The sequence below is a fragment of the Clarias gariepinus genome, chromosome 25, assembly GCF_024256425.1.
Source record: "Clarias gariepinus isolate MV-2021 ecotype Netherlands chromosome 25, CGAR_prim_01v2, whole genome shotgun sequence".
In the NCBI taxonomy this organism is placed as follows: domain Eukaryota; kingdom Metazoa; phylum Chordata; class Actinopteri; order Siluriformes; family Clariidae; genus Clarias; species Clarias gariepinus.
The window spans coordinates 25,278,588-25,292,328 of NC_071124.1; the positions used below are offsets into that span (position 1 = coordinate 25,278,588).

The 13,741-nt window shown below is 43.1% G+C and overlaps 1 protein-coding gene across 1 annotated transcript; it reads right to left on the bottom strand.

Moving 5' to 3' along the window:
* Positions 1-5,856: 5,856 nt before the first annotated feature.
* On the bottom strand, positions 5,857-11,847 carry amy2a (amylase alpha 2A). Its single transcript, XM_053487026.1, has 10 exons — positions 11,649-11,847; positions 10,933-11,079; positions 9,829-10,026; positions 9,376-9,606; positions 9,141-9,274; positions 8,906-9,028; positions 7,865-7,964; positions 7,599-7,720; positions 7,389-7,514; positions 5,857-6,114 (listed from the first exon to the last, which is right to left on the bottom strand). Exons 1-10 carry the CDS (start codon positions 11,814-11,816, stop codon positions 5,925-5,927), a joined length of 1,539 nt encoding a protein of 512 aa, XP_053343001.1. The 5' UTR covers positions 11,817-11,847; the 3' UTR covers positions 5,857-5,924.
* Between the last annotated feature and the right edge of the window lie 1,894 nt (positions 11,848-13,741).

The window sequence follows — 13,741 nt, forward strand, 5'->3', positions numbered from 1 at the left end:
GTGGAGGACAGAAGGCTTCAAGAACAACAGGGTGCATGGTTGAGGATGAAACTTTCAGAAGATAGTTCGGGTGTGGATGAGAGGTAATGGCCATCAAAAAAAAAAAAAAACATCTTAAGGGTCAGAAACCTGACAGGCGCTGACTCTAGTGGTTCGAAAGGGGTGTCAGTTAGACCTTCGAGCACGATAGATAAATCCCACAAAGGGATCGATGGCTCTAGTGCGTGGCCTCAACCGTTTAGCTCCACGAATGAACGGGCAACTAAAGGGTGTTTTCCCACAGTAACCCCATGAATCAGAACGTGGCAGGCTGAAATAGCAGCTAGCTACGTCCTGAGAGTACTAGGGCACAAGCCCAAGGACAACTTTTCCTGCAGAAACTCCAGCACTGAAACAATTCGGCAGTGTACTGAGTCTACCTGCTTCGTCATGCACCAACTTTCAAATACATTCCATTTGAGGGCATAAGCTCTCCTAGTGGGGGGGGATATGAAATATCGTCCCCTGTGCCTGAGACAGAGGATCCCTCCTCACTGAAATCACAGAGGGTGAGCCGTCGAGGAGAGATATTGGGTCCGAGAACCGCACCACAATAAGAGGCGCAAACGCTGTTGACGGACCCCCCGCCAGGACTCCCAGGAGCAGAGCTATCAGAGGAAATGCATAAAGGCGTAATCTGGCCCTCGTACGGGCCAAAGCATCCAGACCCAGGGAAGCTGGAAGAGTCAGAGAGTAGTACAGGGGACATTTGCTGTTTCTTGCAAGGCAAAGAGGTCCACCTCTGCTACAAGAAATCTCTCCCAGATTGACTCCCTCGGGGTGGGGTTTCCATTCCCCGTGTGTCACAGCTTGACTGGACAGTACATCTGCTCCCACATTCATGTGCCCTGAAATGTAAATCGCCCTGAGGGACAGGAACTTGTTCTTTGCCCAAAGCAGTACCTGGTGCGCTAGCTTATTTAAGCCGCGCGAGCGCAGTTCGCCCTGGCTATTAATATATGTAGTGTTGTCCACCCGCACTAGGACATGGTAGCCTCTCAACTGCTGGAGGAAGTGCTTTAGGGCCAGAAATAGAGCCATCATTTCGAGGCAATTGATGTGTCGCGTGAGAAGATGATCTCTCCAGCTCCCTTGGGCTGGACAGTCATCTAAGACCGCACCCCAGCCCGTGACGGAAGCATCTGTCATTAGCATCCTGCGATGACAAGACGGACTTAGAGTGGGACCCAGAGTCAGAAATTGGGGTCTGAACCACATAGAAAGGGTACGAAGCCCCTGGCGCGTAACCCTTATTGGGGATTGGCCCTCGAGTAAAATCCCCTGGTTCTTAGCCACAACTGAGATGGATGCAGCTGCCATGAGAGCTAAAAATCTCTGAAAGTGATGAACAGTCACTTTCTGGTCTAGCTTGATTTCCTTAAAGGTGTTGAGAATGCATTAGACACGAGCGGGAGACAGCTGTGCCCGATTATGATCGAATCCCATGTGACACCAAAATAAGTTGTCCTCTAAACAGGAAAGAGTACGCTTTTTGTGGCGTTGGGTCTCAATCCTAAGAAACAAAGATGAACTAGGACGACATGCTGATGTCAAAGCGCTAGCTATTGAGACTGGGCCAGCCAGTCGTGCGGGTGAGAGAGCTAGACCAAATGGAAGGACCCGATACTGGTAAGCTACCTGATACCTGGACGGCGAGATGGGGGCATCAAGGAGGAATGCACGATCCTTATCCTTGATGTATGTGAGATTCAGCCACAAGTGCCTCCAACCAAACCATTCTATCTGGGGCATCATCATATAACCCTGCGCTTCCACATCAACTATATTTAAATAAATAAATAAGTCGATGGCACGAAAACATGGAATGAATAAAGCTTACTCCATGAAAGGGTTGATCTGTCGTGGAGGTTGCTAAGGAAAGGGAGAGAGCATCATTAAGGCTCCACCCCCCGGCCACCTGACAGAAACCTGTCGTCTAATTTTATTTTATTTTTTCGAGTGCTTGGAGGCTATTTCCATCTCCGCGGAAGTGAGAGAAAATGTCTATTCTGCTTATTTTACAAGAAGCACCAGGGCGTGCTTGTAAAGCGGACGGAGGAATTTCCTGATCCGATGAGAATGCGAAAGAAAGAAGGAGAATCCGTCTCTCGCAGCTCTGCCGACGTCGTTTTAGGGCCCAGAAAGGGAACATCACCTCCACGTCCAACCATCTAAACAGCGAGATGTTGTCATGTTTAATTCTCATTAATCAACTCCATGCTTCAAATCCTAATCCACCAGAATCCCAGAACCCCAAGAGGATTATATATAGTGTATCAGTAATGTATGGTGTAGTGTGTATGTATGAGTGTAGCATGTGGTGTGTGTGTGTGTGTGTGTGTGTGTGTGTGTGTGGTGTTTATAGTGAGATTTGGGACGCAGCCCAGGTGTTAAAACTGCACTCAGACTTTTCAGCACTTTACAAACTCACTGCAGAGGAGCATATGTGATCTGACAGCCTGGCTCTCACTGCACCTCATGAATTATGGATCAGGAGAGAGAAAGTTTGTGTGTGTGTGTGTGTGTGTGTGTGTGTGTGTGTGATGAGCTGATGGCCATGTCAGAAAGCATCAGTGAGGATGACGGAGCACAAACTCTGACCTGGTACTGTGACACTCGTCTCTCTAATCAGACAGAACAGCTGTCCGAGTCTGACACGCGCTACACGGGTCAGTGATTTATCACACCGCGCCACGACACACTCTCCATAGGAATAAGAAGAAACTATTAAACCCATTGTTATTATTATTATTTTTTTTTTTCTTTTAGGGCCCAAGCACTGTAGGGTGTGCAGGACCTTCTTGTTTTTCTAAGGGTTATTTTCTTCACCCTTTTGGGGTTTTTTGGAGTCTTGACATGCTCAAAATCTCATGACGGGTTGGAATCTGCTGCTATGAGAGTCACAGGGCCCGGGGCCCTCAGGGGCCCCACACCAGATTTTACTGGATAGCTCATACACACTTTCACGTAGGCACATGGAACTCGGTACACATTTAGAGCTCATTGTGCCGAACAACTTTCACACTGCATGTCCTGGGCTCACCTCAACAGGAAGTCAGTTATTTTGGCTTTTTGTAGGTCCTAACACTCTGAAATAACACACAGGTTGTGCGGGGTGCACCGGGGTGGCGATGGCGCTGGGTGCTTGGGCTCGTCATCATGGCTGCAACTATATTTTTTATAAAACAATGAAAATAAAACTGAAATAAAAATAAAAAAAGCAAAAAGCACAATTCTTTAAAACAACTTGTGCCTTTTGTGATAAATCAATTGTTAATTAAAGTCATGTGATTTAAGCTAAATAAAGATAATAAACATTTTAAAATGATAATTTGGTCAAAATAAAATGTAATAAAGGGATAAAAGGAATATTTTTCTCTTTATCATGTGTTTCCTTTAGAGTATTGTTTTTGTGAGATGAGCCTTTTGAATGTCACCTCTGCTGTCTCACTGCTCAGTGTCTGTGTGTGTGTGTGCGTGTGTGTGTGTGTGTGTGTGTGTGTGTGAGAGAGAGAGAGAGGGCACGGAGGTCTGTGTCAGAGCTGCACTCAGGTGAAACAGACGTGATGGTGGTGTGAAAGCTGAACAGAAGTAAAAACTCCCACTGAGATCACTGAGTGGATAAACACACCACTGACCCGAGACACACACACACACACACACACACACGCACACACACACGCACACATTCATGAGCATTGTATAAATCATAAATATTCACAAGGATGGAAACTTTCCAAGCACATACTGTAACTCTACACGACTATAAAGAGAACAAACCGAAAGCCCGTCCGCGTCTACACAGTTCCAGTCCAGCACTGAGGGATCACACACACACACACACACACACACACACACACGTGCCTATTTCATCTGTTTCATTAACAGAGCTCGATGTTATTTAAAAGGAGTCGAGTTGTAAAAGAAGACCAACGTCATGAAGATTACAGTTTTTTACAGACGCTAGGACACATTTCTCAATACTTAGGTCACTTTTTCTACACACACTTCTCCTAACGGACTTCCAGCCTGGCAAAGCAGTTCATTTAACGTTCAAAATGCACTACAACTAGCAAAACACTTTATTCAGGTCTCAAATAAACTTATTCTTCCAGAACACTAGCAAAGGTCGACAGCCGACAAACACATTGTGTCACCCACAAAACAATGACGTTAAAAACACTAACAACATGTAGCATTACACAGTGTGGTCTTGTGTAAAACAAGGACACGTCTCTGTTATGACTGCAATATATATTGTTCATATCTACATGTTACTGGAATGAATCAGACATGATGCAGAATTCGTCAATATTTTATGTTGTTTATTTATTTACTTATTTACTTTTTGCCCTAAGTAATACTAAAATTCTTCCCCTTCCCCCTGTGTGAGGTAACCGTTGAGTCCTAAGCAGAAATGCAAAAACAATTACACAAAAGTTTTTTTTTACTTCTGAAATGTGCAACTGAGTCACCGCCCCATGCAGAATACACGTTACCCGTTGGTTTGCTGGAAAACTCTAACAACAGACGCCACTGTAGAGCTGCAGATGTGTCTGTACTCCCTGACCAGCCTCTCTCATTGGGAGACCATGATTTACTACATGATCAATTACAGTAGCTCTGATCTCTTCTCAGACTACAGCTCCTGATCTTCCTCTTCTTCCTCTTCTTCCTCTTTCAGCCACTTCTCTATTTCTGCCTGGGTCCATGTTCACATCACAATACAAACCTATTCAGCAGTCGTCTCCGTTTGTTATGATATTGAAAGAGTAACACCTGTGTAGATGTTCATCTACAATGAGAATCAGCTGCATTTTTAGATTTAAATGTTTCAATAAAATATTGCCGTTGAATTTTGCTGTCTTATTCAGTTTTGCATTATGTTATTGTTGAACATAAGTTTAACAGTTTTGAAAACAGTATGTAAGCACGTGCAAAATGTCCTGTACGTACAAAGATTTTTGGCAGTTGTTGTGTCTGAGTGAGAAAAGAATTCATGAAATTTGAGAGATGTAGTCACTGAATGCATTTTGCGCCAAAACAATGATAATTGATCCTCAGTTTAGCCCACATGGACTTCTGTTGTGCTCACTGTGTGAAGAGTTTCGCAAAAGTGACCTAAGTATTGAGAAATGTGTCCTAGCGTCTGTAAAAAACTGTAATATCTGTTAGACCACCTGACCTTGTGCACTGATCACATGATGAACAACGCTGCTGTAATTATTGATCATCATCCTTTTAAAGTTTAGTTATGTATTATCTCTAGGCTTCATAAAGGTCTTATAGATTATAATGTGATAAAAGTGTTATAAATAAATCACTTACAGTAATGTATGTGTAGAGTTGATGTAGAACCAGAGCTCTGAGCTGAGCCTGACCCCGAACCTGACCCCAACCCTGACCCTGTCACATGACTGTTTATTTTATTTGGAATTGTGAAAGTATGTTTTTAAAGAAGGAATTTTACCCATCCCAGAGCATCAGTAGGTGGCACAATCGTGTAGAGGTTAGCACTCTGGCCTAGCACCTCCAGGGCCTGGGTTCAATTCCTGCCTTTGGTCTGTGTGTGTAGATTTTGCATGTTCTTCATGTGCTTGAAGGGTTTCCTCTGGGTACTCCAGTTTCCTCCCACAGTCCAAATGCATGCAGATTAGGATAAGTGGTGTTCCCATATTACTTGCAGTACGCGCGTGTGTGTGTGTGTGCGCACCCTGCTATGGATTGGCACCCCATCCAGGGTACAATGATATAGATGATGAGTGAGTGAGTAATAAATAATGGAAAATAAACAAATTATGACACACACGGTTGCATGCTTACATCTTCTGTTTATTAGATAGATAGATAGATGGATAGATACTTTATTAAAACTTAGTGGTCATTCACAGCTTGGCGTTAACATGGATGGCCATGAACGGATCTTCAGCCGAGTTACTGATTTGGAAGTTTGCACGTCCGTCTCCACCCACTTGCACTTGCTTTCCTGTACAAGAGCTTCCTTGCTTATCACCAGAAATGATGTCACAGTAAGTACCGCTGGGCAAACCCGTGTTCAGAGTGGCGCTCAGGTTCCTGAAGGTAAACAGGACACGGGTTAGAAATGACACTCGCACCTCTACAGTGCAGGACAAGAATTAAATACAGTTCTGATACTTAGAGTAATTTCCACTGTTTCTGGCAGTGTGTGCTCATGGAAATCCCATAATGCACTGGTCAAAAATACCCATAATGCACTGCACCATAGAGTTTAGTGTTGCCAGGCTGGGTGGGTCCTGGCCGAGTTTAAAGTGTGATTGGTGCAGACAGGTGGACAAAACCTGGACTGGTTTGAGATAAGAGTCACGGATATTAAAACATTACAAATCGAAGTATTGTGGAACCTCGATTGTAAGTAACGCGGTTTGCGAGTGTTCCGCAAGACAAGCGAAGATTTTTAACAAATTTGACTTGGAAAACGAGCAAATCTTGGTTTATGAGTACAGAGTATCATGTATCATGCATGCGCTTCTTGTTTTAATGCCGAGCGTCATGTGATCACAACTGAGCCAACGGTTATTCTCTCTCTTGCGCTGCGGAATTGTGGGTAATCGTCTCCCCTCTTAGTGCGCGTTTCTCACTGGTATAATCAACATCTGTGCACGTGTGTACTGTTTACTATAACACTGTGACCACGTGTGTGTGTAAAACATTTTATTTTGTGCTTGTATGCGTGTGTGTACAGCGCACATGTAATGTTTATTACACACCCACCCCTCCTTCTCTCACCTTCACACACACACACACACACACACACACACACACACTCTGCTCTACACAGAAACACTGCTCTGTCGCGATTCTTTTTAAAGGTAAAGTACAGGTTAATTTGTTAGTTTTTTTATTTTACAGCAGTGAATCTGTTAATATGCGCTCACACGAGACTTTTTAGCGATGCTCCTTGCTAATTTTCCTGATAAAACAGTCTTTTCATTAATGTGTGTGTGTGTGTGTGTGTGTGTGTGTAAGAAGTTTTGGTGTTTTCTTTTTTCTTTTTAACAGTCTTTGGGCTGGAAACCACCAGCTAAATCTGGCAGTACAGGTGGTGTTTAAACAGCAAGGCCAAATGAAATCAGCATTAGTGTTATTAGGAATAAGAAAGAATGAAAAAAGGCAAAAGGAAGAAAAAATTAATTGCTAAAATGTAAAAAAAAATAATAAACAGAGAGTAAAGAGAGAGATGCATAAAGCGTTAGGGAAGACATTTTTATGCTGAGAGGAGGTGGAGCTCTGTGTGAGTGGGCGGAGTTTGCTTCTCTGTTTCTCTGTAAATGTTAAATAAACAGCACAGCAGTAAAACGTTCCCTCACCAGTCGTCGTTGTTGATGACGATGAAGCCGCGGTTCCCGCGACCGAACGCGATCTGGTTGCTTCCGTTGTCCCACCAGTTCGCCTGCGGCTGTCCGTTAACCACGTTACGGAAAATCACCATGTTCCTGTGAAGAACATCCTGCAGCTGAAGTGAAACGATGTATAAAACCCTGATCCTAATGTCTGAGCGGATCTGGCGAGCGTGTTACCTGATCTGCCTCCACCTGTGCTCACACACCCAGCGGTCTCCACACGTCGTGTCCGCGTTGATGGGAACCGGCTTGGTTGCTCCATCACTATAACTCGGAGGTCCGATCCAGTCGTTCTGATCCTGACAACACACGTTAATGCATTTATAGTGAATATAGTTATAATAAACAGAGGAAATATTTTTCTGGAAAATACAAACCATTACAGAAAAAGGTATTGTAATATACACAGTGTGTAACGGTTCTTGTTCGGTTCCTGTTGGTACCTGTCCGTTGACGAAGTTGCGATCCCAGCTGTAGCTGGACATGACTCGGGTGACACCGTACGGATGCGCCAACATCAGACCAACAGCCATCTTATACAACCTGACACGTCATTAATGATAAAATGAATTAACTGATTCAGAAGGTGTTGATTAATTCTCTATAACAGCAGCTCAGATCACGGGCTTAAGTTAATGCACTCTTTCTAATTTGTGATGGTTTCTATAGTAACAGCTTGCGGAGACGATTAATACCAACAGATTTTCAAAACCAAAACTTTCAAAAGTGGTGTGAGAACAAAGTTTTCTGTAAGGAAAATGTATTTAATGGAAGGAGTCTCCAGTGTCAGAGTCAGAGGTTGTGTTATGTTACATGGAACAATAAATGGATAAAAGTGTCAAATGTTTGTTATAAAACACATAAATGTAATATGTTAACTGTGGTGGTCTCAGGAAAACAAAACCCTCACATTCTGCCCAGCCTGAGATGGACTATAGCGCCCCCACTTGGACTGTTTTTAGTACGGTTTCTTGCATCTTATTTTACACTAAAATATCATCCACTAAAATATAATCCTTTATTACTTTATTCTTTGACATGTTTACATTTGAATATTCCTTATGTAAGTCATGACGCATTAGAAATCATGCAGTTAGATAAAAATAATCCACTCCAGAAGGCATGTGGTACGACACAGAGTTAACATCGACACTGGAGACTCCTTCCATAAATAATTATACATTTCAACAATTATACATTTTCTTCCTTGTTGTAAATATAATGTTAATATAATAAATATATGTTTATTACCGTTACTAGATTATGTGGCTGTAGGCATCCCTGTGAACAAGCTGTTACTATGGAAACGATAAAGTAATAAAATGAGTGCATTGGTATAACATGTGCAGAGCCATGCTGTTCTGTCCAATCGGATTCCAGAATTTTGAATATATATTATACCCTAAAGGTATTTATTGAAAACATAAAAATAATAAAATATTTTTGTATAAAAAAATAATAATTTATGTATAAAAAGCAAATACCTGGCATCAAAGAAGGTGAGGATTGAGGCTCCTCCGGCCCCGTGGCCTCTCTGATTATCATGATTATCAACAAACACCAAAGCTTTATCAGTTGGCATTAAACCCCAACCTTCACCCCAGTTCCTAAACACACACACACACACACACACACACACACACACACACACACACAGGGTTATGTGTACAGTGATCTGAGGGAGTTGAATAACATCTCACAGTGTTTTTATTCACTTACACCAGGTATTTGAGTTTCTCGTTGTTCCATTTGCGCATAACGGTTCCCAGTTTAGCGCTGTATTTAAATTCCGTGACTCGGCCGAGGCCGTAATACTGCGAAGCTGTGATCGGCTCTCCGCCGAGATCAATGACCTGAGAAACATCATCGTATTAACTTCAGTAGGAAAGAGAGGCTGGTGAGGGAAGGAGTGTTTATAGCTGCTATAATGTGAGTGATATAACGGGAAGAGAACCTCCTGGAAGATGAAGGGTTTGGATCCAGAGGCGAACCACTTGGTGTTGAGGTTTTTGAGTTTCCCGTAAACAGCTTGTAAATCTCCAGGCCACATGTGTTTACAGGCATCCACTCTGAACCCGGCCACGCCCATATCAATCAGCTTGTTCATGTATTCGGCCACTTTACCACGGACGTAATCCTTCTCCAGAGCCAGGTCCAGCAGGCTGACCAGACGACAGTCTCTCACCTAGTCTCAACAAAACAACTCATAAATCTCCATGGAAACCTGTAAGGGCATGGTTAAAGGGAAAGTCTCCGCCCCCAACACCTGGGCAAAAGCTCAGGTCACATGAGGGTTCATGATGGGAGTAATCTGATGCTAGAGTATCTGTATTACCCGTAATGCACATGGTTTATTTTCTCCTAGGTGTACTGTGTGTTACTGCACATGCCGCACAGCGCCACCTACCTGGTAAATATCGTTGTAGTTCTCTATGTCACCACTGCCCGTTTTACATTTCCCGTCGTTAAAGTCCAAGCTAGAGAATGGAACTGATGGAAACTCCTTTGCGTTGGCGTTGAAATACGTCCCGCAGCTCGAGTGTTTCCCCGCGCCGCCTCCGGCGCCACACATGTGATTAATCACCGCGTCCACGTAAATATTTACCTGCAGGCAGAATCATGGACGCCGTCTCAGCTAACTGCATACGTCAAGTTTATACAAATTTTTTAGACATCATTTGATGTTGAATTTGTTATGATGTTCATTTTGTGTTTATTATATTTGTGTGGGATTTGTTGCATCATGTATTTAATTAATGCTGAATTTATATTTATGTTGTTTATGTTACAACTGTCACTGATACAAAACTGTTTATGACATCTCCTACACAGGACACTGCATCAGATTTTATTTGATCATATTATAGGAAATGTTAAAAAGGTTTTCACCTGTTTATGTTTATTCCATTCCATTGTTTTCCATTTCCTATGTTGTATATGTTGTATACTTATGTAGCTCATGTTGTACTGTATCTTATATTTCATGTGAATTTGTAACAGCGTTTTTGTCATTTTTATGTTTATTTTAAATTTCTACAAATGTTACTTTTAACAGTTAATGTTGCATTTGTTACAATATTTAAATGAAATGTTGAAACATTGTATGAATTGAATTCGTTACACGCTTAATACTGTGTTTCTTACACTGTGTGTCTTAAATACGTTACAGTTTGTCTGATTATTAGATCTTCAGCTTATTTAGTTATTTTTATCTAATAAAACCTTTTGGAACTGTTCCTAATAGAAAATGTTCTTTGACGTCTCATACACCTGCCAGTCTATCAAATTTTATTTATTATATCAGATATTTATAAAGTCTTTAACAGGTTTTGCCTGCTACCTTCATTTAACCTTCTCAAGCTGTTGCATAACAATGTGCAGGAATTTCAACAACCTTCTCTCATACCTAACCTTCCACCATCATCAGCTGTATCACATCTTGTTTCTTTGTGTGTACTTGTGTGTGTGTGTGTGTGTGTGTGTGTGTGTGTGTGTGTGTGTGTGTGTTTACCCCAACATTGTTGCATCTGGTGATCATGTCCTTGAGCTCAGACTCAGTTCCTGATCTGGAGCAGAGGTTGTAGCTGATTGGCTGATATCTTTGCCACCATGGATACGGTGGGTTGGTGATGACGATGCTCTCACTCGGAGGAGAAATCTGACAAATAAAAATCAACAGTAAAGTTAGAAACGTTTGCGAGCTCAGACACAAAGCTGCAGTTATAATTTACACAGCTCACATTGTTTAACACACTGGAATCCCGCAGCTCAAAGATCAACTTATTAACTACTTACTAACTCACTCACCATCTATACCGCTTAATCCTGTGTACAGGGTAGCAGGGGCGGAGCCTATCCCAGGAGACTTAGACATGAGGCAGGGTACACCCTGGACGGGGTACCAATCCATCATAGGGCGCACACACACACACACACACACACTACATGCAATTTGGAATCACCAATTAGCCTATTCTGCATGTGTGTGGATTGTGGGAGGAAACTGGAATACGCAGAGGAAACCCACCAAGCACTGGGAGAAACTCCACACACACAGACCCTGAGGGGGGAATCGAACCTTGCCGGGAATTGAACCCGGACCATAGGGGTGCAAGGCGACAGTGCTACCCACTAAGCCACCGTGCCGACCTTATTAACTACTATTTATAATAATAATAGTAATAATAATCATGGTTTCTGTGGTAATGTTGCATGATGAGTGTGTACCTGAACTCCTCCGTAGCCGTTGGGAGCGAGGTACCGCTCACACTCCTGTGCGATGTCGTTCCAGCGCCATTCGAACAGATGAACGATGGAGGTGCGACCGTTCTTGAAGTGCGGGCCGTGCTGGGAGAGGCTCAGGCCTAAAAGCGCCGCCAAAATCAGAAGCTTCATCTTCACTCCTCACACTGAGGAACTGCAGAAACACTCCAGCGGGATTTTATTTATACCTGCATTCGCTCAATGCCACAGGAGTTAATATTTCATGAAACACACACACACACCTGCTAATCTACTTCACTTTCTCACATTTTCTACACTTGTTTAAACACAAATATCGCACAGGAAATTATTTTGCGCATGAGAACACGGCACATGGATCATAAAAATATTTCACTTATAAAAATAAATAAACAAAAAAAACTTTTTCTCCAAAAGGAGTTCCAAAATTAGGAGCTGCATGAGCCAAGACCCTGCAGAAACCAGAGATCCCAACCACACACCCACACACACCCTCACACACCCTCACACACCCACACACACCCTCACACACCCACACACACACTCACACACACACATACACACACTCACTCTCACACACACTCACACACACACACACACACACACACACACACTCACACACACACACACACTCACACACACACACACACACACACACACACACACACTCACACACACTCACATACACACACACTCACATACACACACACTCACATACACACACACTCACATACACACACACTCACATACACACACTCACACACTCACACACACTCACACACACACTCACACACACTCACATACACACACTCACATACACACTCACACTCACACACACACTCACATACACTCACATACACACACTCACACTCACATACACACACTCACACTCACACACATACACACACTCACACACACACTCACATACACACACTCACACATACACACACACACACACTCACACATACACACACACTCACACACACTCACATACACCACACACACTCACACACTCACACGCCTCTCACACACACTCACATACACACACTCACTCATATACACACACTTACACACACTCATATACACACACTCACACACATTCACACACTCACACACACTCACACTCACATACACACTCACACTCACACTCACACACTCACACTCACACACACTCACATACACACACTCACACTCACACACATACACACACTCACACACACACTCACACTCACATACACACACTCACACATACACACACACACACACACTCACACATACACACACACTCACACACACACACACTCACACACACTCACATACACCACACACACACACACACACTCACACGCCTCTCACACACACTCACATACACACACTCACTCATATACACACACTTACACACACTCACATACACACACTCATATACACACACTCACACACATTCACACACTTACACACACTCACACACACTCACACACACTCACTGTTAGAATTATTTTATATATAAAGGAGTTATTTCTACTCTCTTGCTCTCTTCCTCATAGATCTGATATTAACGTGTTAAATCTTTCCTGTTGCTATCTTCCTGTCTCCTCTTGCATCTGCTCCTTAAGGTGTGAACGCTCCCACGCTCACCTTCCCATTCTCTCTTCATGTCTCTCTCTCTCTCTCCCCCTCTCCCCCTAACTCGAGCCAACATCTTGTGATCTGTCTCTGGACGGACACCTCTCTATCTTCCTCTCCTTTGATTCTTCAGGATCTCACCAGGACATTTACAATGGTTCATGTTCTTTGTAGTAACATATGTCTATGGCACAGGCGTTTGGTCAAACATATATAAACCCCATCTTTTGCTGTTAATAAACAGAGACCTTTCTGACAGACAACGTGTGTGTGTGTGTGTGTGTGTGTGTGTGTGTGTGTGTGTGTGTTTGACTGAGTCTCTCCTGGCGCCAGAGAAGCTTACCGAAGCACAGCGGACAGACCGAGCAACTCGCCTCTCCTACTACGTAACTTTAGAAAAACTTTACACTCACATAGACACACATACACACACTTACACACACTCACACATACAC

What these genes read in the sequence shown, in the direction of transcription:
- amy2a (XM_053487026.1), bottom strand. Translation starts at nt 11,816, where the DNA reads ATGAAGCTTCTGATTTTGGCGGCGCTTTTAGGCCTGAGCCTCTCCCAG. An exon ending in ACTACAACGATATTTACCAG is followed by an intron (nt 9,607 to 9,828) that starts GTAGGTGGCGCT and finishes TGTTGAGACTAG; the next exon opens with GTGAGAGACTGTCGTCTGGT. An exon ending in GCAACTTCGTCAACGGACAG is followed by an intron (nt 7,721 to 7,864) that starts GTACCAACAGGA and finishes GTGTGTTGTCAG; the next exon opens with GATCAGAACGACTGGATCGG.